The sequence below is a fragment of the Acomys minous genome, assembly GCF_964271855.1.
Source record: "Acomys minous genome assembly, chromosome: 1".
NCBI classification, from domain to species: domain Eukaryota; kingdom Metazoa; phylum Chordata; class Mammalia; order Rodentia; family Muridae; genus Acomys; species Acomys minous.
Window position 1 is genome coordinate 147,690,052 of NC_140483.1, and position 26,552 is coordinate 147,716,603.

At 38.0% G+C, this 26,552-nt stretch overlaps 2 protein-coding genes and 1 long non-coding RNA gene across 3 annotated transcripts; 2 read left to right on the top strand and 1 right to left on the bottom strand.

The window, feature by feature from the left end:
* Positions 1-241: 241 nt before the first annotated feature.
* On the top strand, positions 242-736 carry LOC311606832 (peptidyl-prolyl cis-trans isomerase A-like; the record flags this gene model as incomplete). The annotated part of the gene is made up of 2 exons (XM_084798241.1): positions 242-493; positions 596-736. 2 exons carry the CDS (start codon positions 242-244, stop codon positions 734-736), a joined length of 393 nt encoding a protein of 130 aa, XP_084654367.1.
* Positions 737-11,776: 11,040 nt separating this feature from the next.
* On the top strand, positions 11,777-24,834 carry LOC311599714. The gene is made up of 3 exons (XR_014779976.1): positions 11,777-11,929; positions 15,675-15,871; positions 24,367-24,834. It is a non-coding gene; the product is annotated as an uncharacterized lncRNA (long non-coding RNA).
* Positions 19,821-20,771, bottom strand: LOC311597037 (olfactory receptor 13C9-like; the record flags this gene model as incomplete). The annotated part of the gene is made up of 1 exon (XM_084781079.1): positions 19,821-20,771. One exon carries the CDS (start codon positions 20,769-20,771, stop codon positions 19,821-19,823), a length of 951 nt encoding a protein of 316 aa, XP_084637205.1.
* Positions 24,835-26,552: the final 1,718 nt, after the last annotated feature.

The window sequence follows — 26,552 nt, forward strand, 5'->3', positions numbered from 1 at the left end:
AAATCCTAGCCTTGCAACTAAATAATAAGTTGTCAGTGCTCCACTGGCTTACAGAACTCTATTGATCAATGTTAAAATTCTGAACTTTTGAAATCCTATAAAAAATATAACAATAGTATAGAAGGGGGAAATCTCTAACAAATGTCTTCAGTTACTTTCTTATAGCTTACAACTTGCATTTATGTACCTTAAAACATCTTAGGGCAGACGCTGCTGTCCCCGCTCATCGCTTGCTGCAGCCATGGTCAACCCCATCGTGTTCTTCAATATTGCAGTTGATGGCAAGCCCTTGGCCCACGTCTGCTTCGAGCACTTTGCAGAAAAAGTTCCAAAGAAAGTAGAAAACTTTCATGTTCTGAGCACTGAAGGGAAAGGATTTGGATATAAGGGTTTCTTCTCTCACAGAATTATTCCAGGATTCATGTGCCAGGTGGTGATTTCATACTCCATAATGGCATTGGCAGCAGGTCTATTTTGGGGGAGAAATTCAAGGGTGAGAGCTTCATCCTGAAGCACACAGGTCTTGGCATCCTGTCCATAGCAAATGCTGGGCTAAACACAAATGATTCCAAGTTTTTTTTATCTGCACTGCAAGACTGAGTGGCTGGGTGGCAAGCATGTGGTCTTTGGGAAGGTGAAAAAGGGCATGAGCATCGTAGAAGCCATGGAGCACCTTGGGTCCAGGAATGGCAAGACCAGCAAGAAGGTCACCATTCCTGACTGTGGACAACTCTAATTCTTTTGACTTGCAGGCATCTTACCCACCTGACCATTCCTTCTGTAGCTCAGGAGAGCGCCCCAACCCCATCTGCTCCCAGCACCCTGTAATCTTTGCTCTGTTCCATATTGTCCTGATTCCCCTCCCAACTTTAGCTGGATTGCAGAGTTAAGTTTATGATTATGAATAAAAAGTAAATAGGAAAAAAATCTCAGACCCTTAAATCTTCTTAACTTGCATTTACTAACCTTCAAACACTTTCTTAGACCCTCAAACACTTTCTTAAAAGCTTTTCTTCATGACCTGTGTTTCCCAATCCTAGAACATCGTCTTAGATCCTCAGACATTTTCTTAGATCCTTACAACTTAAACTTTCATATCCTCAGACCTTATGTAAACTTTACATTTTTTTTTCTATGCAGTTATTTACCAGGAGACACAGGCACTCGACTACTAGAATCATTCATTGAAATGAAGGAATAGTAAAATTGAGATGTGTTTACCTTTTAACATGAAGACTGTGAGCAAGGCAAATCTGTTTGCCTTTTTAAAATAAGAGACCTATTACCTAGTAGTTTTAACTACCTAATGAATTGACTAATGAACTAACAAGGAATCCAATTCTCTAGCTGTCAAGTTATCATTAGCTTAGCCATCAATGTGCTCAGAGACCTGAGAAGGATAAATTGTAACTTAAATGAATTTATGTATCAATTAAAATGATAGAAATAATTAGTCAGTTCACCACCTAGACAGTTGTCGCAGGTTCCTGTGGTTTTCATGGCACCAGGGGCAGAGAAAGTCTGGCATCAGGCACAGAAGACAAGAGGCTGTGTCTGTGGAAGAAGAACATGAGAGAAACTGACCTTATCTCTTTTTTACCAACATGGGACAATAATTCTCCAGGTGTTAAGTGTGTGCACAGTTCAGGCTGGGTCCTAGCAGTGGGTAAGGTATTGGTGGCAGTTTTTTCCAGTGGTTAGAATATCATAATTCAGAGGAGACTAGGGAAAACGAGGGAGGGAGGGAAGATACAAGGGAGGAGATAATAATAGGAATGTAATCTGATTAAATTATTAAAAGTAAATAAAATAAATTTAAAAATAAAAAAGAATACTACAGTCCATTGCTGAAGTCATGTCCAAATCTTCTTGGAGACTTCGGAGTATTAATGCTAGGAGTCTCTCTCATAATAAGCTTGAATATATTTAATGCCATATTAGGCAGATCTCTGACAAGCTTGAGGGTTGGCACATATAAGTTAATCTTTGTCCTTAGTCATCTGCTCTAAACTATACCTTGTAAACACAAAACATAATGTTATGAATCTATATTCTGCAGATACGTGTTTGAGGACCACATCTCTCTCAAGTAGATCTAAATTGGCAAATTTTGTTTATAGCGACTTTTTGTTTAACTTTGAAAACAAATATAGAGTACTAAGTAAAGTTTAATCTTGTAATTAACTACATCTGGTTATTAGTATAACTTTGAATACATCTTTGAACTAGTATCAAAGCAAAACTTTCAATCATAGATACAGTTTATAGAAAGACTGGAAATCCTGCTAATCCTATCATGGTACATCATTACAGACTGAACAGCAAAAGCTTAAAAGATATAAGTTGCACTTTGCTCTCAGCAGAGTACTGAGTGCAGTTGATGGCCCTCAGTAAAGATGGTGGTAGGGCTACAACTCTCCCACAACCAAGATGTCTACCAGTCATGTGAATGCCTTTGGTTGAAATGACAGAGAAGTTATGGCTCTGTCCTTTTTATTCCCAAATCAGCCATGTGTTGTTAGAGGCTGGTGGTGGGCAATTTTAAAATATACCCATATTCAGAAAACAAGGCTAACCATATTCCTGAGGCACCGATTTTTAACCTTTTTAAGAGTGAAGATAGAGCATAATCACCAAGTTCTAACATTGTAAACAATCGAATGTCCCTAAAATTAATATATCCCAACTTAACATATGTTTAGAACCACCCCCTTCCAGGGTCAATAATACAATAGCTTGTTAATCCAAGCCAGCCTTTATAACCTTAAATTTTTACCATCATATAAAGAATATTTTGAACCAGAATTGAATCCTATATATAATATGTTGTAAGAATATAACTCTGAGTGTCTATAAAAATTTATACCAATTTAAAAATGAGACTTGTTGCTTTCTTAGTCTAAAGGGGGGAAAACAGCAAGCAGAGAGATCATTAGAATTTAGAAGATTTATACTTGTCCTATTCCACGTAGCCATCTCAAGATGGTGGATTAGATCATATGGAAAACTGCAGACCATGTGGCCCACATGATTACTATTTTAAAACATCTGTGTTTCTATAGATGTTACAAATGCATGTGCACACATACCAGTTTTAATACCTGTTGGGGGCGTGGTCTGATGTACTTTGATGCTAATTACTGCTTACTGTCTCTGACCCACCTTTTGCTTAATAAAAAGCCATCCCACCTGGACAAGACAGAGGAGATAGGTGGGGCTTAAAAAATCCTAAAAACAAAACAAAACAAACAAACAAACAAACAAACTGCCTGCCACAGGGAGAAAGGAAAGAGACCTGAAGAGAAGATAGGAAGGCTGCCATGGGTTAAATTTAAAAAAACAACAACAACATCGCATGGCCAACATAGATTTAAAAAATCTGGCCCAGATTAAAAACATGAACAAGTATATGAGATTGTAGATGGGAAGTAGCTTGAAAGAGGTTATTGGAAACAGATGACACAAGATTGAGGCAGGGGTCCCATGCCTGCCCCACTATGGGAGGTAGTTTAAAGGATTGATATCTGCCCTGCCCCAGGTTAACTAAGGCTATTTTAAAATATAACAAATGTTTGTGTCTTAATTGCTTACTAGCCAGGCCTACAGATAATACAGATAATACTGATAATACATGTAATTATAAAACAATAAATACCTTATTAAAGAAACATTACTTTAAACTCTATCTTTTATGAGATTGCATTAAAGCCTTATCCCACTCTAAAGTATCTTTAAAGACCTGTTTCCTTGGTCCCATGCCATGTGTTGTTGCCCAGAATGGTCCCAACCCTGAGTAACTTGTTTTAAGCTAACTTTTTGTTATAAATGTTACAGATTTTTTTTACTATACCCAATACCAATATTCTATAACCCAAATATACAGCACATAGTAAACTTATCCATTTAAGAACAGTCAGAAGTAAACATGTAGTGGCCATATATACATCCATACATTCAAAACAGACAAACAAAACTTTCTTTACTTTCTCCAGATGTAGCCCCTTGCTGCAGGCAACATCTGGAGCTTACCTTACAGCAATGTTTCTAAGCTACAGCAGGTGTAGGGGGCCTCAACAGTGGAGTGGTGCCAAGCCCAGGACTCCACAAGTTGCAGCTGCTTTTCGGTGTGCCCGCAGCAGCTCTTAGCTTGAAGTCGCATAGAGTGGAGACCACAAGCTAATTAAAGCCAGCAGCGTGGATCCAGCACTCCAAAGGCTGCAGGGAAGTGCAGGAAGTAGCCTGAGCGCAGATGTGACCTGGTGGCTGCACTGGCAGACAGTGGCCTCACGGAGTGGAGAGGCTCAGTGTCAGCCTCTCTGGCCCCCAGGTGTGGATGATGAAGTCTTTTCTGGCAGTGTGGAACAGAAGAGAGCTGCTGGGGGCTTCAAGAGCCCAGGGCAGCTTGCACGGTGTAGTCCAGCCTTTGCAGAGCTCAGAGCACACCATCTGAACCATAAACATTCCGAAAAAGAAAGTACAAAGGCAATCCAAAATCAAACAGAACACAGAGACAAAACCAGACTCCCGGAGAACAAATAAGAAACCAAATCAGCGAAGGTGGCTTGTCCCATAACCGAGCAGAGCCCGATGGGAGCAACCTGTTTGTAGTCACCCAAACCAGAGACAGACTGGAAACTTCCATTCCACCTGATGAAAGTCCAGAGCATCCTTAGAACCCCCAGGCTATGCAGAGGAAGTTGGTGCCTCTGCCCATTGTCCAGTGTCGTCCAGATTGTGTCCAGACACCAGATTCAGACACAGAGGGATAAAGACAAGGATAAACAGAGAGGACAGGGATGCACCCCAACTCACCAGTCAGTGGAGAATAACCGCACTCCTGGAAAAGGTTAATTATTGAGTTGGCGGTCCCCAATGATCCCGGACAAGACACCAAATGGAAGTGTCTGAAAATCGCTGAAGGAAGACTGCAGACTCAAATAGTATGTAAAAACAAAAAGTGTTTATTTTACAGAAATAGCACTCATGCAGGGGCCAACCATCCATGCAAAATGGCGGCAACACTGAGGAGAAGCTCATAGGCTCCTTTACAGGCTTCTAGGGGAGTCCTTTCTGTGGCTAGGTGACTCTAACTGGGATTGGTTGGTGCCTGTGAAGGCGATCCAGTGCCTGTGGAGGCTACATGACTACAGCCACAGGACTTTTAACAACGTGCGATCCTCTCCTAAGTTTCTCTCCATTTAATTTGATGATGGTTATTGGCTTGCTGTATATCACCTTTACTGTGTTTAGTTATGTGCCCGTATCCTTGATCCCTCCAAGACTGTTATCATAAAGGAGAGGGGGTGTTTTGTCAAAGGCTTTTTCAACATCTAATGAGATGATCATGAGGGTTTTTTCTTCTTATTTGGTTATATGGTAGATTACATTGATGGATTTTCATATGTTAAAACATCCCTGCATCTGTGGGATAAAACCTACTTGATCAAGGTGGATGACAATTTTGATATGCTCTTGGATTTGATTTGCAAGTATTTCATTGAGTATTTTTGCATCGATGTTCATAAGGGAAATTCGTCTGAAATTCTCTTTCTTGATTGAGCTATAAGTATTGGGGTGAAGTGAGCTAATACAAATGGATTTTGCAGTGTTCCTTCTGTTTATATCTTGTGAAATAATTTGTGGAGTGTTGGAATTAGGTTTGGTAGAAGTCTGCACTAAAGCCATCTGTCTCTGGGCTTTCTTTGGTTGGGAGACTTTTAATGATTGATTCTATTTCCTTATGGGTTATAGGTCTATTTAAATAGTTTATCTGATCTTGTTCATTTAACTGTGGTTAAATCAAAAGATATCTACTGAGAAAATAATTTCATTTAGATTTTCCAATTTTGTGGGGTACAAATAAGCTTTTGAAGTAAGACCTAATGATTCTTTGGATTTCTTCAATGTCTGTTATTATGTCCCCCCTTTTTGTTTGTAATTTTGTTAATTTGAATATTCCCTCTCTACCTTTTAGTTAATTTGGATAAAGGTCTGTCTATCTTGTTGATTTTCTTAAAGAACCAACTCTCTGTTTCATTGATTCTTTGTATTGCTCTTTTTGTTTCTATTTTATTGATTTCAGCCCTGAATTTGATTATTTGCTGCCATCTACTCTTTGGTGTTTGCTTCTTTTTGTTCTAGAGCTTTCAGGTATGCTGTTAAGTCACTAGTATGTGATCTTACTAATTTCTTTATGAAAGCTCTTAGTGCTATGAATTTTTGTCTTAGAACCACTTTTATTGTGTCCCGTTAGTTTGGGTGTGTTATGCATTTATTTTCATTGAATTCTAGGAAGTCTTTAATTTTTTTTTTCATCATTTCCTCCTTAACCTAGTGCTCACTGAGTAGATAGCTGTTCAGTTTCCATGGGCTTGTAGGTTTTCTGTTTCTGTTGTTGTTGAAGTCCATAGAGATGTGTATGATACAAGGCTGCTGAGAATTGCTTTGTGACTGAGTATATGGTCAGTTTTGATGATGGTTCCATGAGGTGCTGAGAAGATATATTCCTTTATGTTTGGGTAAAATGTTCTGTAGATATATGTTAGATTCACTTGAGTCATAACATCTGTTAGTTCCATTATTTCTCCCCTTAGTTTCTGTTTCAATGACCAGTCCATTAGTGAGAGTAGTGTGTTGAAATCTCCCACTATTAATGTGTGGAATTCAATGTGTGATTTAAGCTTAAGTAATATTTCTTTTACAAATGTGAGTGTCCATGCATTTGGGGCATAGATATTCAGAACTGAGGCATCCTCTTGTTGAATTTTCCTTTGATAAGTATCAAGTATCCTTCTCTATCAATTTTAATTAATATTAGTTGGAAGTCTATCTTATTAGATATTATAATGGCTACTTTAGCTCATTCCTTGGGTCTATTTGCTTGGAAAATCTTTTTCCAGACCTTTAATCTGAAGTAATTTCTATCTTTGACTGTTGAGGTGTGATTCTTTTATGCAACAGAATGATGGATCCTATTTTCCCATCTATTCTGATATTGTATGACTTTTTTATTGGGGGAATTAAGTCCATTGATATTTAGAGATACTGAAGACCAATGATTATTAATTCCTGTGATTATGATATTGGTGGTGGTGGTGGTGGTGGTGCATGCGTGCGTGCGTGCGTGCGTGTGTGTGTGTGTATGTGTGTGTGGTATGTGTGTGTGTTCCTATTGTTTGGTTTTGCTGGTATGAAATTATTTATTTCCTGTATTTTCTTGAGTGTAGTTAACCTCCTCAGGTTGGAGTTTTCCTCCTAGTATCTTCTGCAGGGCTATATTTTTGGATAGATATTGTTTAAATTCTGTTTTGTCATGGAATATCTTGTTTTCTCTATCTATAGTAACTAAAAGTTTTGCTGAGTATAGAAGTCAGGGCTGGCATCTGTGGTCTCTTAGAGACTGCAAGACATCTGCCCAGACCTTTCTGTCTTTTGAGTCTCTGTTGAGACTTCAGGTGTAATTATGATAGGTCTAGCTTTATATATTACTTGGTGTTTTTCCCTTGAGGTTTCTAATATTCTTTATCTGTTCTAAATATTTTGTGTTTTGATTATTATGTGTCTGGAGGATTTTCTATTTTGGTTCAATCTATTTGTTGTTCTGCAAGCTTCTTATAGGTTTATAGACATTATTTTCTTTAGGTTAGGGATATTTTCTTTTATGATTTCATTAAAGATATTTTCTGGGCTTTTGAGCTGAGAATCTTCTCCATCTTCTCTTCCTAGTATTCTTATGTTTGGTCCTTTCATAGTGTCCCAAATTTCCTGTATGTTTTTGTCAGAAACTGTTTAGATTTAACCTTTTCTTTTTAAATTTATTTTTCATTTATATATTTACTTTATATCTCTATCATAGCCCCCTCCCTGATCTCCTCCAGGTTCCTCCCTCTGACCTTCCTCTGCTTGCCTCCCTCTCCTCATCCTCAGAAAAGGGGAACCTACCACCACCAACTCACCCCAGAACATCAAGTCACATCAGGAATGAGCTCATCCTTGTCAACTGAAGCAAGGCATGGCAGCCAGATTAGATCGAGATGACCAGAAGCAGGCAACAGAATCATAGACACACCTGCTCCATTTTCTAGGGGAACACATGAAAATTAAACTGTCCATTGGCTACATATATGTCAAGTCCATGCATGCTCTTCTGTCTTTGTATGATACCATGTGTTTATGTTAGTTGACTTTGTTGGTCTTAATATTTTCTTTGATCTTTCTCTGTATCAATTTCTTCTATCATGTGTTCCACACCTGAGATTCTTTCTTCCATTTCTTGTATTCTGTTGCTGATGCTTGCATCTTTTCCCTAGGTTTTCTGTCTCAGTGATTCTCTAAGTTTGTGTTTTCTTTATTGCCTCTATTTCCATTCTCAGGTCTTGAACAGTTTTACTCAATTCCTTCTCTTTTTAAATTGTATTTTCTATATTTCTTTTGGGGATTTGTTTATTTCCTCTTTAAAAGCCTCTTTCATCTTCATAAGATTGGATTTAAGGTCACTTTCTTGTGCTTCAGCTGTGTTAGGCTATCCAAGGCTTCTTGTTGTAGGATAGCAGGGCTCTGGTGATGCCATAATGCCCTGGATCTTGTAGACTGTGTGCTTACACTAGCCTTTAGCCATCTGGCTTTTGCGGATCTTTTTCTTTTCTTTTCTTTTCTTTTCTTTTTTAACTATTGAGCTATTATTTTATATTTTAATTTTATTAATTTATTCAGATTACAACTCAATAGTTATCCCATCACTTGTATTCTCCCATTCCTCCCTCCCTCCCGTTTTCACCCAATTCACCTCCTCCCCTACTATATGATCATAGGCTATCAAGTCTCATCTTGGTAGCCTGCTTATTCTTTCTTTGAGTGCCACCAGGCCTCCCCACCAAGGGAAGGTGGCCAAATACATAGCATAACATCTTTAGTCATCAGAGAAATGCAAATCAGAACAACTCTGAGATTCCATCTTACACCCATTAGAATGGTTAAGATCAAAAATTCAAGTGACACATGCTGGCGAGGATGTAGAGAAAGAGGAGCACTCTTTCATTGCTGGTGGGAATGCAAACTTGTACAACTACTTTGGAAATCTATCTGGTGCTATCTCAGAAACTGGGAATAGGGCTTCCTCAAGACCCAGCTATTTCTCTCCTTGGAATATACTTTGAAAATGCTCCACAACACAACAAGGACATATGCTCAACCATGTTCATAGCAGCCTTATTCATAATAGCCAGAACATGGAAACAGCCTAAATGTCCTTCAGTTGAAGAATAGATAAAGAAATTGTGGTACATTTAAACTATGGAATACTACTCAGCTATTAAAAACAAGGAAATTCCAAAATTTGTGGACAAATGGATGGGACTAGAAATGATCATAATGAATTAGTTAACCCAGAAGCAGAAAGACTCACATGGTATATACTCACTTATAATTGGGCACTAGCCAAAAAGGCATGTCCCACAAAAGTCTTCACTTACCAGGAGATTGGGATAGATGTGAGGACATCCTACTGAGAATCTAGGTAAGAGAAGAGGAGATAGAGAATTATGGGAGATAGAGATATAGGAGATGGGGAAATAGAAGGACCCAGAGGGTCCTAGAACCCTACAAGAAGAACATTGTGATGGGTGGACCGGGGTCCAGGGGGTCTGCTCAAACTATTGCACTAACCAAGGACAATACAATAGTAGACATCGAACCCCTACTCTGATCTAGCCAATGGACAGGACATTCTCCACAGTTATGTGGAAAATGGGGTTTTGCAGTTCTTATAGGTTTAGATGATGACTTCTGGGTTTATCTTTGCTGAATGAGTAGTTTTTGTTGTATTATCACATGGTTTCTGTTTCATCTTTGTCTTCTTTCCTGAGTAACCTAAGATTCTGGTGACTAGTGAGTCTTCAGGTCCAGTACGATACTCCCCTGGGGTTTTTTTGACCAGTGTGGCCTCTGGAGTTTTGGGTGCTAACCTTACCTCTGTGGTCCCTGGTGCCAGCGAAACTTCCAGAAAAGTAGGCAGAGTTGTGATCTAGAAAATGGAGTCCAGGGCATGGTATGCAATTTAAGGATGTTGGGACTGATTTAAGGGAACTGGTAGGCAGGAGCTTAGGGTGGGCTAGATTGGGGGTCTTACCTTGTATCAGTAGGCCTTTGGGAATGCAAACAGAGTAGTCAGCCAGAAAAGGAGAGCAAGAGACAGGGTCTCTATTTCTTTTTCCTTTTTGTTTGTTTGTTTGTTTGTTTTTGTTTTGTTTCATTTTGCTTGGTTGGCTGGTTGGTTGGTTGGTTGGTTGGTTTGGTTTGATTTGGTTTTTCTAGACAGGGTTTCTCTGTTACACAGAGCCCTGACTGTCCTGGACTCTTTTTGTAGATCAGGCTGGCCTCAAACTCACACAGATCTCCCTGCCTCTGCCTTCCAAGTTCTGGGACTAACTCCCGACTTCTTTTCTAATTGTATGTCCCTGTCCCAATTCTTTGACCTGAAACACATTAATCTAGAAACATCAGAAGGTCACTCCAGGATCAAATTTTTGCCTTTGACATTAGTATTTTAATTTTTAAAGCCATTCTGATTGGAGTGAAGTAAAATATTTTTGAAGTCTTAATTTGCATTTACCCAATGGCTAAGGTAAATATAATTATGCTTAATTTAGAACATCCAGTTCTCTCAAAGGATAAATACTTGCTAATTTTATGGTTGTAAAACAAAAAGATACACTGGCTGACTATTGCTTTTCTTTTATTACAATAATGAAAAAGCACTGTACACCAAAGTTTTATTATTTGTTAAATCTAAGTGTCATTTTTCCTAAAGTCAATTTACTGTTGAAAATATATATTAGGACACAGTAAGATCCAGAATTATCTTTTTATGATTACTTTGCATATAAATTTAAGAAAAATGATACAGAATAAATTATACATCAAGGAAAGTACAGCATGTCCAAGGAAAAATGTATGTGTGAGGTGTGTATGTGTGTGTGTGTGTTTATGTGCATGTGTTCCACATAGGAATTTGAAAAGAGCCTCTTAAAAATTTCACTGAGTGACTTTTAAGATGGCAGTGGCCAGAGTGTACTGTATCTGAGTGGCAGAATCCAAGAGGCCATGGTTATAGTGAGTAACCTAACAGCTAACCCCAAAACACCAGTGTTGGTGTTTCCTGTATGGGAGGGCACATCCTGGGAGCTATGGACACAAGTTCCAGGCCTCCATGGCTGTCTCTCAAGTCCAGGAGTTCCACAAGATCCTGCCGCACCCTGTGAGACCTGCCTATACAAAGCACTGGTCCCTAGTCCCAAGGACTCTCAGCCCCAGCAACTACACCTCATATTCTTCCCACCATGCAGAGCCCTGGTCTTGCCCAAGGTCCCAGACTCCTGGCTCCTTGGGGTGTTCAGCCTTTACTAGCATAGGCTCCCAGTTCCAGAGGTACTCCACTCCATCAATCAGACCTCGGATTCCTTCTACTTCCCCAAGGGCAGCCTGTAGATACCCGGGGTCACATCCCGAAACCAATCCACAGTCCTACTGGTCCCTTTGCTGAGAACAGCTTGACAATATAAGGATGCAGGGCATGGGTCCAACATGACAGAGCCCAGCCAAATCTGAGTGGCAGGAGCACAGCACCTGCTTGGCCACCAAACAATTGTGACTACGTCACTGAATCTGATTATGATTCTGTAAAGTCAGAGCCTGTTCACTGCCCATATGACTTCATAATGCCAAACCCTGCTTGAAATCTCCCTTATTTAAGCATCCTACCTGTGATATAGCCAGCAGAAAAGTGAAGCTGTACGGTAGGACCCAACCCCCATTGTCCACCATTCCAAGGAGGCCAGTTGGAAACCCAAGCAACATTCAGTGTAGAGCCTTCTCATTGCTGACTCCAGACAGGTAAAACCTGCCTGTTTCACTTGGGACAAAGCCAGCACAGGTGAGTTGTACTCAGGCTCTCACCCACATCTGCCAACCCAAAGAGGCCTGTGCAGGCTGAGAAACATTCAGCTTTGAGCCTTCTCTGCCCTCTCCCAAACTTCCTGGACATCAGAAACCACCAGGCCTGTCAGCAGAGATAATCAGATAGCTGGAGGTCAGAGTAAGCACACAACCAACAACACCCAGGGCCATATGTCACCACTCAAAAACAGCTGCCCTACTACTGCAAGCCCTGAAGCACAAGAAAATTACTTTAAATCCAAGGTTATGAAAATAATAGAGGTCTTAAAGGAGGAAAATTATTTCCTCAAAGAAATACATGAAAATACAATCAAACAGATAAAGGAATTGAATAAATCCTTTAAAGAACTACAGGAAAATACAATCAAATGGGGGAAATAAATGAATAAAACTGTTCTCAAGACCTAACAATTGAATTAGAAGCAATAAAGAAAACACAACTGAGGCTATTCTGGAGATGGAAAACTTATGGAAGAGAACAAGAACTACAGCCATAAGCATCACCAACAGAATACAAGAGATGGAAGAAAGAATCTCAAGTGTAGAAGATATGGTTGAAGAAATTGATACATCAGTCAAAGAAAATGTTAAAACTAAAAAGGCCCTGACATAAAACACCCAGGAAATCTGGGATACTATGAAAAGACAAAACCTAAGAATAATAGAATAGAAGAAGGAAACAAATCCCAGTACCAAGGCCCAAAAAATATTTTCAACAAAACCATAAAAGAAAACTTCCCCAACCTGAAGAAAGTGATGCCTGTAAACACACAAGAAGCATACAGAACTCAAAATAGATTGGACCAGAAAAGAAAATCCTCCTATCACCTAATGATCAAAACAGTAATGTACAGAACAAAGAAAGAATATTATAAGTTGCAAGGGGAAAAGGTCAACACACATATAATGACAAACATATCAGAATTACAGCTGACTCCTCAACATATACTTCAAAAGCCAGAAGGGCCTGGGCAGATGACATGCAGACACTAAAAGACCACACTAAAAGATGGCAGCCTAGACTACTATACCCAGAAAAACCTTCAATCATTATAGATGGAGAAAACAGATGTTCCATGACAAAACCAAGTTTAAACTACCTGCAACAAACCTACAGAAGATACTAGAAGGAAATCTCTAGCCCAAGAAGGCTAACTATAACCAGAAAAACAGAAAATAAATAACCACAATCCAAAAATCCAAAAGGAAGGAAGCACACACACAATGCACTCTACCATCACCAGTATCAAAGTTATAGGAATTAATGACCACTGGTCATTAATATCTCCCAATATCAATGACGTCAACTCCCCAATAAAAAGACACAGGCTAACGAATAGATGTGAAAACGTCATTCTGCTGCATATAAGAAAAAATACCTCAGCAATAAAGATAGACATTACCTCAGAGTAAAGAGTTAGAAAAAGGTTTTCCAAGCAAATGTACCCAAGAAGCAAGCTGGAATAGCCACTCTAGTATCTAATAAGATAGACTTTCAAACAAAACTAATCAAAAGAAATGGGGAAGGAAACTTCATATTCATCAAAGGAAAAATACACCAAAATGGCATCTCAATTCCAAGTATCTATGCCCCAAACACAAGGGCAACAACACTTGTAAAAGAAACATTACTAAAGGTTAAATCTCACATCAAACTCATACATTAATAATGGGAGACTTCAACACTCCACTTTCAGCAATGGAAAGATCATCGATACAGAAATTAAACAGAGAAATAATGGAACTAACTGAGGTCATGAATAAAATGGATCTAACAGATATCTACAGAACATTTCACCCAAATGAAGGAGAGATAAACCTGTTTTTTAGGATTCCAAGTGAGGGATCAGGACGGTCTCATGAGAGAACAGGTGAGGTTAATTCACTAGAAGAACAACCACCTTTTGTACGAGCTTAATTGTTGCCAGCTGAAAAGATCCCGTGAACAGACTCTGGGAGGAAATAAATGAGGCCAGAACTGGAGGCAGGGCATTTTGGGAGACTTGGATTGTTTTGGCTGTTCACCGCTGCACTTCAAGACGCTCCTAGAGAGAACCACTCGAGGGAAGGCTTTGGGGCTCCAGCTCCTGCTGAGGTTCTGGGTTCTGGTTACCCCAGGTTCCAGCAGAAGAAATCCTGCAGCTCATGCCCGGAGAAGCACTCCTCAGAACTGATATCCTTAAGGTTTTGTTATTGTGTCCATTAATCCTCATTTCCTATTGTTTTGGTTAGTCGGGTTATAAGTGACATAGGCTCAGTCACTAAGTTGTTAATAAAATATATTGGTTAAGAAAATTGAGCCTACAGCCAAACATAAAAGAACATACCTTCTTCTCAGTACCTCACGGAACATACTTAGTCACATAGCAAACCTCAACAAATATAAGAATATTAAAATAACCTCTTGCACCATATCAGACCCCCATGGATTAAAGCTGGAACTCAACAACAAGAGAAAGCCTACAAATTCATGGAAACTAAAGAACTCCCTACTCAATGACCACTGAGTCCGGGATGAAATAAAGAAAAAATAAATAAAGACTTTCTAGAATTCAATGAAAATTAAGGCACAACATACCCAAACTTATGGGACACAATGAAAGCAGTGCTAAGAGGAAAGGTCTTATCATTAAGTACTTTCATAAAGAAATTGGGGAGAGCCAGTACTAGCAACTTAACAGCACACCTGAAAGCTCTAGAACAAAAAGAAGCAAACACACCAGTGAGGAGTGGACAACAGGAAATAATCAAACTCGAACCTGAAATCAATAAATAAGAAACAAGAGAACAATGCAAAGAAGAGCTGGTTCTTTGAGAAAAATCAACAAGATTGACAAACCCTTAGCCAAACTAAAAGGCAGAGAGAGGGAGAGAGTCCAAATCAACAAAATCAGAAACGAAAAGGGGGGCATACAGACACAGGAAATCCAAAGGGTCATTAGGTCTTACTTCAAACGCCTGTACTCCACAAAATTGGAAAACCTAAAAAAAATGTAGAATTTTCTTGATAGATTTCACTTACCAAAGTTAAATCAAGATCATGTAAACAGTTTAAATAGTCCTATAATCCCTAAGGAAATAGAAACAGTCTTCAAAAGTCTTCCAACCAAAAGAAGCCCAGGTCCAGATGGTTTTAGCACAAAAATCTACCAAACATAGAAGGAAGAGCTAATACTCCTCAAATTATTCTACAATATAGAAACAGAAGCAATATTTCTTTTGGAAGTTTTTTTTTGTCTCATAATGTCAGGACTCTTTCATTTTATTTATATATTTCCCTCTCTCTTTTTACCTTATAAGTCCTTTGCATATATATTATGACCTCCGTTTTATTGTTTTTATGGAATTCCTGAGTGTGCAAGCAAATGAATGGGTCTGTTTCTTTTGCCTTCTCTTGGGCTCTTTTCCTTATGTTTGTTTGCTTTGTCCAATTCTGATGTGTTAGTTTCTGTTTTTTATCTTACTATATTTTATTTCCTCATAGTCCCACAGAAACCTGTTTGCTCTCTAATGAGAGGGGCTGGATGTGGAGGGCAGCAGATCTAGGGAAGAGCTGGGAGGAGCAGAGGGAGGGGAACTGTAATCATAATGTATTGCATGGGAAAAATAGTCTCTTTTACGTAAAGGAAACAAAAAGAAATTGCCAAATGTGGCTGTCTAAATATATGGTGCAAACTTTTCTTTTTCCAAAAATCTACATGTATTTTGCTCTATCCACACAGGAAACAAGCAGCTCTTAAAATGACACTGAAATCTTAGTAATGCTCAGTGGGTCACACAGGAAAGAGGGCGTGAACGTGGAAAGGGAACCTGTTGAGAAGGACATTTCAGCAAGAGAAGAAGCAAACATGAGACAAAGCAGTTGGGGATGAGAATGGCTAAAATCCATAAAACACACGTATGAAACTGTCAAAAAATGGTAAGTAAATAAATCTTTAAAATATGAATGCGCATACATATAAATGCTTTGGAAGCAATTTTGTTTGAAATAATCAAGTGCATAAAAATAGATATTTAATATGGAATAGTTGAAGATATGTATTAAATATGTATCTGGAGGAGTGTCTCTATAAGTCACCAGATCTATTAAACATAAAAGCCACATAATTTATTTACAAATTATACATACATATATTATGTAAACATCTCTCCATATTTCAACAGTTTATAGTATTGGGTTATCTTGTAACAGATATGGCTTTTAGAATCATATAATATATGTGAAAAATTAAAGTAGTGATGATACAAAAATAGACATAAAATTTGACAAAGAGATCAAATAAGATAAGAGCTGGAAGCAGCACATTAAATTTTACTTACTAGCACTGTTCAGAGCTAGCTTATGTTGAGTTGAAGAATCATTGGGTTGAAGAAGTGGATAGTGGTCTCAGGCTTAATTTCAAGCAGATTTGGGTTTAAAAAAAAAAAGAATATAAGCAGTTAGAAAAGCCTATTGTTTGGTTGACACTGTTTTTATTATTTTAGAATGACGATGATAGACTATTTGTAGATCAAGTGAGTAACAAGTAGAGGATGCACACAGCACTGATGATAATTACTCTCTAAGCTTCCCTGAATGGTGCCTTATTCACCTATTTACTTGTTTTCTAGTCTTATGCCTAAAAGCAACCTTTTTTAAAGATTTATTTATTTATTATGTATACAGTACTCTGCCTGCTTGTACCTCTGCAGGTAAGAAGAAGGCATCAGATCACATTATAGATGGTTGTGAGCCACCATGTGGTTGCTGGGAATTGAACTCAGGACCTCTGGAAGAGCAGTTAGTGCTCTTAACCACTGAGCCATGTATTTAGCCCCTAAAAGCAACTTTAACTTTACTCCCATTAATTGGTCTTCCTTAAGAGTGGTTCTGTAAAATCCCACACTCACTTCTTTTGCTCAAGCAACTAAACAATTCCTTGACTAAATTAGAAAACATTTAGAACATCATATCAGTACATGGCCACATCTGAACATTCCTGATCTCTTCTAGAATATCATGCCAGCAAATCAATTACACATCCATGTTCATATGTGTGTGTGTGTGTGTGTGTGTGTGTGTGTGTGTGTGTGTGTGTTCCCCATTATTTTATGGGGTACCTGGTGAGAAATTTTCATAGTCATAAAACCTAACTGCATCATATCTAACCTTACTCAGGAAGTTAAGTTTACAAAAGGGTGAAAAATGTGTTCTTTAATTTACAAGATCTTCTAGAATACTTTATAATTTCAAAGGTAAAATGTTATTTTCATGCTATAAATCTGAAACACATCAATTTTGTGATGAAAATGTTATCTCTATGGAAACAGAAAGGAAAAAAATCTCCAGGCTTTCACAAAGAGTCTTTTCTGGAAAATTAATGTTAATGTCAAATCTGTCTCTCTTTATGTCCCAACTGTCTTCAGATCTTCTTCTAGTTTAGGCCTCTTCTATGGACAGGCATTAAGCAGCATTTTGGACCCACATTAGTCATATTAGATATGCTACTGCGATACATTGGTATAAGATGTCACCACTAGAAATCTGGAAGGATAGTGGAAGGTACTATCCAAAGACTGCCCGGCCCCCCCCCCCCCCCCCGTCTCCCTGTCTCCCTGTCTCCCTGTCTCCCTGTCTCCCTGTCTGTCTCCCTGTCTCCCTCTCCCCCTCTTGCTATATGCCTGTCTCCATCTACCCCGCCTCTCTTTTATGAAAATCTCACATTCTGCCACAGCTCATCTGACTATACTCCCATCTTAGGTAGAAGCATTGCTAAAACCTCAACCAAATCATTCTCAATGACCTTTTAAAACAGAAGGCCTCCAAGTACTCAAATATTGTGTTTGTCATACTAAAGTGTGTCAGAATTACACTCAGACATATGTCCAGCAATTTTGAACACATGAACATATTAAAAGGAAAGGCAAGCCATTCTAAAAAAAAAAAAAAAAAAAAAAACATGATCTTACAACTTTGTGAGAAAAACTTTCTTTGTTCACCTACTGGAATTATAAATTCATGCTTTCATGGATTGCTCTTTAATTAATTTTCTATCAAAATGTATAAATGTGATGTTTAAAAGCTGTATCTCAGAGCTGGAGAGGTGGCTCGGAGGTTAAGAGCACAGTCTCCTCTTCCAAAGGTCTTGAGTTCAATTCCCAGCAACCACATGGTGACTAACAACCACCTGTAATGAGGTCTGGTGCCTTCTTGTGGTGGGCAGAATACTGTATAAGTAATTAAAGAATTCTTTTAAAGTAAGAACTGTATCTCTCATCCCAGAGAGTCGTTAAAGCCATGTGGTGGTTAGTTTACTGCAGAGGTATCAAAGACGGCCTGTGGTGAAACAGAGTGCCTAATTTGTAGGATTCTTAGAGGTGGAATATCATGAGCTGATGTGTGGAACTATGTTTCTGTATTATATATAGCCAGTTGTGTTGGATGGCCTCTGTCCTTGATAAAAGATTTAATCTATAAATAACTATAATGGAATCTAAAAGTAATTAAATGTATGTCATAACTGCTTCATAGTCCTTACTCTAAATTTAAAAAGGAAACTTTAAAACATTAAATGAATGTATACAGCCAAAGACTCTAAATTTATCCTGAGTTCATTATAAAGAATCTTTGTGCCCAACATTCTTTGAATTTACTGATTCATTCAAAATACACTATAATGACCTAAGCAGACATCATAGAATACAATGCTTTATTGAACAGACTCTGACATTAATCTTGGGTGGGAAATTATGAGTGTACTTAAATTGGAATCAAAACTTTCTTACCTGTCTAACAACCTTTGTGTCTCTACTTTCTCACAAAAAAAAATCTACTTCAAAAGATAAGGCATAACTCCCAGTATCCTCATTAACAATCAAGACCCTGGATAGTCTTCTAGCATTTGGGAAAGCACTACAATTTCCTCAGGCCTAAAAAGCGACCCGGCCTCTTAGAAATGGGAGCTGGAATGATCTCTATCCAATGAAATATATAAATGTTCTTATCAGACCCAGTAAGCTAGCTTTTAAGTTTACAATTATCATCATAATCATTTGTGTATTTACATGATGTCAGATTCACCTATGGCACAGCACAAATGTGGAGGCCAGCCAGAAATGTTGTGTGTCACTGTTTCCACTTTTATGTGGATCTGGGAAACACATTCAGGTTGCCAAGTTTGCAAGGCAAGTGACTTTACCCACTGGGTAGTTTCTTGGCCTTAGTAAGATAATTTTTAACCCCATATTTTAGTTTTGTACATTTGTTATGCTAAATCTAACATATAAAGATGAAAGAACATTTTTAAAGAACATATTCATTGGTTGTAGAGACTGTACCCATAAATCCTATTTATCTGTTTCCTTTATAGCCCCAACTCCCAGCATCCTTAGAGCATCACAGGAAAAAATTAAATGCTGCAAAAAGATACAGCATTTGGTGACTTTAAAAACGTGAGATTAATATACTATAATAGAAAACACTCCAGGGGAAAATACTGATAAAGTACTTTCAGATTCTTCTGTTTTGCATTTTTTACAACATAGACTTATTTATATTGAAAGATTTGAAGAACAATTGCTTATAAAAAAAATAGTGTCCATTAAAATGCCATATATACCCAATTCTAATATTATAAAATAAAATATGCAGAACTATGAAGATGCACAATATGTCAAAAAGAGGTTACGTCTCAATGTTATGTTACTTTGAGGTTTTTTTCTATCCTTTCTAGACCTTTAAAATTCTCTATAAACATGCTATAATTTTGAAATGCTGTATCTCATTATAAAAATGAGAACATAATGCATAAAAAGGCAAATAAGAAAGTAAAGTAATTAAAATCCCAATCTGAGTTTTGAAATTCAGCAGTGTGCAACACATTGACCATTCATTTGCCTAAGACCCTTCTCTTCAAATTTATTACGGCCTCCTTCACATCTTTGTTTCTGAGGCTATAGATTAAAGGATTCATCAAGGGAGTCATCACCCCATAGAACATGGATATAAGTTTGTCTGTAGCATCCAAGTCATCTACAGTGAGCGTGTCTCTAGACTTGGGTTTCATGTACATGAACAGGATGGTGCCATAGAATATTATCACCACAGTCAAGTGGGCTGAGCAGGTAGAAAAGGCTTTCCTTCTCCCCTCAGCAGAGCGAATTTTGAGAATGCTGGAAATGATTAATGAGTACGAGATGACAATGAGGAGCAGTGGCATCAAAGTGAACAAAGTTGTGGCCACAACCATGATGAATTCATTGCCTGAGATGTCAGTACAAGCCATCTTCATGACAGCCAAGATTTCACAGAGAAAATGATTGATGACATTGCCACAGAAAGGCAGTCGCATCACAAATGCAGTTTGTACTGCAGAGTTGGCAATGCCTGAAAACCAGGACCCAGACGCCATAGCCACATAGGAATTCTTGGTCATGATGATAGGGTACCTCAAAGGGTTGCAGATAGCCACATAGCGGTCAAAGGCCATCATGCCCAGGAGCACACACTCTGTTGTCCCCATGGCTAAGCCAAGAAACATCTGCACTGCACAGCCCAGAAAGGAAATAGTTTTTCTTTCTGAGAGAAATCTTACCAGGGCGAAGGGAATAGAAGACGTAGTGAAGCAGATGTCCAGGAAAGACAGGTTCCCCAGGAAGAAGTACATAGGGGTGTGAAGGTGAGAGTCAAAAATGCTGATTATTATAAGAGTGCCATTGCCTGCTAAGATGACTACATACATCATTAAGATGAGCACAAAAAAGAGATGCTCAAGCCCTGGGTAACCAGAAAGCCCTTTCAGAAAAAATTCCTCCAAATGAGTTTGGTTTTCCCATTCCATTGTTTTGTCTCTCTTTTACCTGTGAGAATTTAAAAAAAAAAAAAGTAAATCACATATTCTCTACTATAACAGGTTCAAGTCTATCAATGCAGAAGTATAAAATTTGCATTCAACTCATAAGGGAGGGAAGGAGTTAAACAAAAAAAGGAGAGAGGGGAAAGGAGGGGGAAGGAGAAAAAGATAAAAAGAATAAACAATGTAAGGATGAGAATAAGCGATGTGGCTATGAAAGATAAATTATTGTATTGATCATCAATTCTGAGCTAAGAGCCCTGCAGCTTGTTTTTACTAGACCGTGTCACACAAATGCGATAACATTATCATTTTAAAGATGTTAGAGCTAAAGTGGTGTATGTCGTAGTGTAGGCTCAAACTCAAGCCACTCTTCCTGTGGCCCACACTTAATTGGTGTGTGTGTGTGTGAGAGAGAGAGAGAGAGAGAGAGAGAGAGAGAGAGAGAGAGAGAGAGAGAGAGAGAGAGAGCGCATGCAGGAAATACAGAATGTGTTATATCACAAATGTGGTTTATGATTTTAAAAAGAAGATTGGCTTCCATTAGAAGAGCTCCACAGTAGCCCCTAAGTACAAAAAATATCAAAAGAAGCACATGACTCTGAAGGGATAAAGCCAGAAATGATGAAAATAACCAACCAACACACACGCACGCACGCACGCACGCACGCGCGCGCACACACACACACACACACACACACACACACACACACACACACTGCATGGTTATGAAAAAACTGGATCCGATTCAAGGGAGCTGAATAATAGGAATTCTTATCACAATGTAAATGTCTCAGGAGGGGGAGGCACTAAAGAGTAGAAGATGGAGTCATTCTTTTCATGTTTAAATGCATACATGGAGTCAAGCATCCCAAAGAAAACTAAATTTTTAATCTTTTAATATTCAATTAAGAACTTTAAAGCATTTACAGATGCACGCAATTACCACCAAGTCACAGACCCACAACCTGCCTCATCTATCCTACCCCATTTTTAGTAACTTCTTCTTATTCTAAAACCTGTTAAACATACAGATGCTTCCCATGCCTAAAGTTCCAGCTTTTCAGAATCTCATAAATAAACCATGTTGGATGTTTTTTTATTTTTATTTTTATTTACCAAAGTCCTCGAAGACTCATCCAAGCTGTAAGTGCTGAGTAGCTTTTCATTGCATGGAGATACTAAAAGTATCTTCCCAGTCATCCTGGGAAGGGCGTTTGAGCTGTCTCTATATGGGGAAAGTAATGAATCAAGCTGCCATAAACATTTGAGCCTTGGGTTTTGTGTGTGCTAAACTTCCAAGTATCATAGAAAAATATCAAGTAGTGCAATAATAATCCCATAGGACAACATAGTATACTTTCCAATAAATTGACCTTTTCTAGAGCGGCTGTGTGGTGTATGTCTTCCAAGCAGCAACAGGTAAAAGTCCCAGGTGCTCTGATTTTCATCACTATTTAGTATTGCCAGCAGTGCCTTCTATTCATTCCAATGAATATATAGAGATATTTCATTAAGGATTTATTTATACTAAAATCCACAGTGAGCACTGATGTTGAATATCTTCCCTTATTCTTTTTGCCTTGTTTATATTGATTTTCATAAAAAGTATGTATCTTTTGCCTATTTTAAATTTTTTGCTGTTGAGTTTTCATACTTCTTCATATGCACATACAAATATATATGTATATAAATACGAGTCTTTTGTCATATAGATCATCTGCGTATACTGCTTTCCAGGCTGTGGCTAATTTTCTCATTTTCAAAAGAAAACATTTTTAATTGCTAGCAACCCAGGTCTAATCTAAAGGGATCCCAATGAAAGCCTGTGACTGCAAAGACATTCACCAACATGAAAGCTTCATGACCTTTCTCACGGAGTGATTCATCAGAAAAGCATCCGCTGCAGCAGTCACCTAGCCATCAGAGTGGTGCTGATGCCTCCCACATCCTTTCCCAGGAAGTCACAAGCCAGGCTTTTTTTTTTTTAACCTTTAGAGACACACCTCTTCCTTCTGTTACACACACACACACACACACACACACACACAATTCCAGTTATATTTTCTACATGAATGGAGACTACACTGGTATTCCAACTAATTCATGGACAATGAATTTCTGGGAACAAGTGGGTACCTAACAGACTGCTGCTCTTTATTCGCCAAACTTGACACCAGTTGAAGATCTGAAGTGAATCCTTTGAGCCTGCTTCAAACACCTTTTAACTACTTCTAATGACTTCTGGCCATAATTAGGGTAATTCTTTTCTATTTTGTCCTTACTTCAATCAACGTCACCCTTTCTACTTTGAGGCTCTTTTATAAGCTAGATGTTCCTGATTCTTTTCTATGTGAATCCTGGATGCTTTTGAAGCTTCTTATAAACAAAGTCTCCCAAATATCAATTCCCTAGCACATGATATCTGAAAAGTAATCCCCCTGTGAAAATCACTCTTCTAACCACTGCCACCGTTCAGTTTGTTATCAAGTCATGTGGACTCTGTCTACATAACAGAGCATGCATGTAAGCGTTAACTTGGCCGTTTCTGAGCTCTGAGACTTTGGATAATTGTCTTCCCTTACTTTCTATATCCTCATGTATAATATGGGAATTTTAATAGCCTTATTATCAGGTTCCTGAGAAAATAAACCAATATACATATAAAGCCTACAGCATATGGTAAGCATTATTTTGGTTTCCTTCATCTTCCTTCAACTTCTTATTCTTTAGACTTATTTTACATTTACTAATATCTCTTTACTATAAGAATATCTTCAACGCTTATCAATCAGATATCTTGTTCCCTCTTAGTGAATTAAATCTACATCATATCTACCAAAATCCACTTACTTTGTAGTAAATAATGTTATACCATTATTACAAAATTCCACCACATTTTCAAATACGAAGTTCACAGACTGACATTTTTAATGGAAGTTACCTCAGCTCATTCATCTAAAATCTAACAGCATGTGCCCAGAAAAATTACATCTCCAGGCATCACAGAAATGCACTGCCAACAACAAAAGAAAAATCTTAAATATTTAAGATCATTCTTTCAACATTCATGTAAGTGTAAGTCAGAATGTTTCCCATTAATGAGTCAGTGTTCCTCTCCATCTCTCCTTCTGTCACCCCCAAGTTCAAAGGTGTGTCTAAGAACAAGATGGAACATCACAAGTAGCCTTCTCAGGTAGATGATCCAGACCAGGGACCAAGGCAAAATGCTGTCCATTTGTGGTTGACATGACAATCTGTTTCAAACCTGAACAAAACAAAACTGAATTTTTGCCCCAAAGTAAATCATTATAACCACTGAATTTTATTAAAGTTCAGTCACATCCTGCTTTACATTCTGATCAAAAGGACAAATCCAATGACAGATTGCAACAGCTTCATTGGGGAGGGAAATCTTAGATGCATGCATACTTGTAATGAAATTAGAACCAGTTAACAATGTTTTGACCAAAGGTATTTCCAATTCCAGCTAGAAATCACAGACTTAAATATGCATTTTTATTTCAGTGTTCAAACCATAGACTGTTGAGATGGTAAAACTTTTTCTTAATTTTCACTACAGGTAAGAACATGCTCCTGAAGGCTTTTATCCCTACTTAATAGACACTTTCCCAAGCAAGAAATGCCGCATCCCTACAGCATAAGACTTATTTAAAAAAGACGCCCTCTCTTGTTAACAACTGGCATATCCTGAGGGAAGGTCCACTTACCTCCCAACTTGCAACACGTAGTAAACTATCTTGCCATGATCTTCGACTTCCAGTCTATTCTACAAAGTTTCCAGGAGTCTGAGTCTTCCTAAAGAAGTTACTACTGGGAAAGCTGTGATGTAACAAGACAAACTACCTGGCAAACATTGGCATGGATGATTTACAAAAGGCATTTCTAAATTACTCCAAACCTTTCTAGGACAGGCAATTGTGCTTCCAAGGAGAATATGGTTTGCTGTTGTTCTTCGGCCTCAAATGGTGCACACTTAAATATTGGGCAGTTCAGCTAGAGAACACAGCACATTTCACACCACTCTGCTGTAAGGCTCAGGAAAGTCTCCAAAGAATCTGCTTTAGGCTCAGTAAAGTAATTTAAATACTTCTTGCTCTTGGGGACATTTTTAGGTTTGTTTTTTTTTTTTTCTAAGCCATAATTTTAAATTGCTTCAGGGCAAATATGCATGAAAGTTTTGGAACTTCAAGTGCAATACCCTAAAGACTTAATTAGATTAGACCAATTAGCTGTGTCTGTAACAACCAATCAAAAGATTTTAAGACCTTTACTACCCTACCTTCTATTGTAAGATACTTATTTCAACTATCTTCTTTTTCTTTCTTTCTTTCTCTCTTTCTTTCTTTCTTTTGGTTTTTTGAGGCAGGGTTTTTCTGTGTAGCTTTAGCTGTCCAGAACTCGCTCTGTAGACCAGGCTGGTCTCTTACAGAGATCTGCCTGACTCTACCTCCCTGAGGTGTGTGCCACCTTGCCCAGCTTTTTAACTGCATTCTAATCACTCTGTTCCAGTTTTTAGTAAGTATCATGTCTTATTAGGAAGTAGAAAGAATTTGTTAAGTGGTATTAATTCTTGCTTGTTAGCAAGAATAATAGTGCATGAATTTTCTGACATTGTTGTAAAACTTTTACACATATTAAGTCCCTTACTGTCGGTGAAGATCAATGACCATCTTTGATCACAGGAAACTGATTCTCAGCCACTATGTCAATTCCAGCCAACACATGGCTAAGCTTGCTTCTAAAAAACTTGTGCTAAAGTGTTATGATCTTTTTTAGGAATACTATTGCAAAGTTTAAAAAACTAAGTGGTTAATAGCTCTCCCTGCTTTTTCAGAGCTCTGTTTCCAACACCCATGTCAGGCTCATAGCTCCAGACCCAGGGGTCTGACGCCTCCTTTTGGCCTCCCCAGGTACCTGCACACACATGCACACACACAGGAAAACACATATACTCATAATTAAAATAAATAAAACAGATCTTTTAATGTCGGGATCTGAAAACAGAGGTCTTTGTCAATTATTTCTCTTTCCTTATCCCCACCTAAATCCTACCCAGGGGCTTTTTAAATAAATTTTCCTTAACATCACATCAGAGCAGTTCAAAATCATCAGATTATTGTATTAATCACTATTTTATCAAACTGTCACATTAAAGCTGAAACATAGTGGTTAATCTTATAAAGCTAAATTACTCACTCATATGTGCCACCAAAAGTTTCATTTTAAAGTATATTTGTCTATCTCTCATAAACTATGATGTGGGAAACTCCTAATGCATGTACACTACAAAATAAATGTAAGTGTCAATATGTAACTTCCATAAATTCAATTACATCGCACAAATATTTAAAATCAGGTTTTGAACCAGTGAAATGGCTCACACACACTAAATAAATAAATAAATAAATAAATAAATAAATAAATAAAGGCATGGAGCATTTAGCTTAGTGGTAGAGAGCTTGTGTAGCAAGCACAAAGCCCTGGGTTCTGTCCTCAGCTCCAGAAAAAAAAACCACACAAAATAAATACTGAATACATAATAAATATTTTAAAATAAATAAAATGAGATTTTGTTGCTGACTTAATATTTCTTGTTTAGGCATCTGACTCATTTTCTCTTTGATGAACTATGCTTTTGTTTTATTTACATGAATTAATATTTATATGAAAAATTTGGAAATTTCAGGAAAGATGCTGTGGTTAATTCTTGAATACTTTTTCTGCAGAAGTTCTTCTACTCTCAGT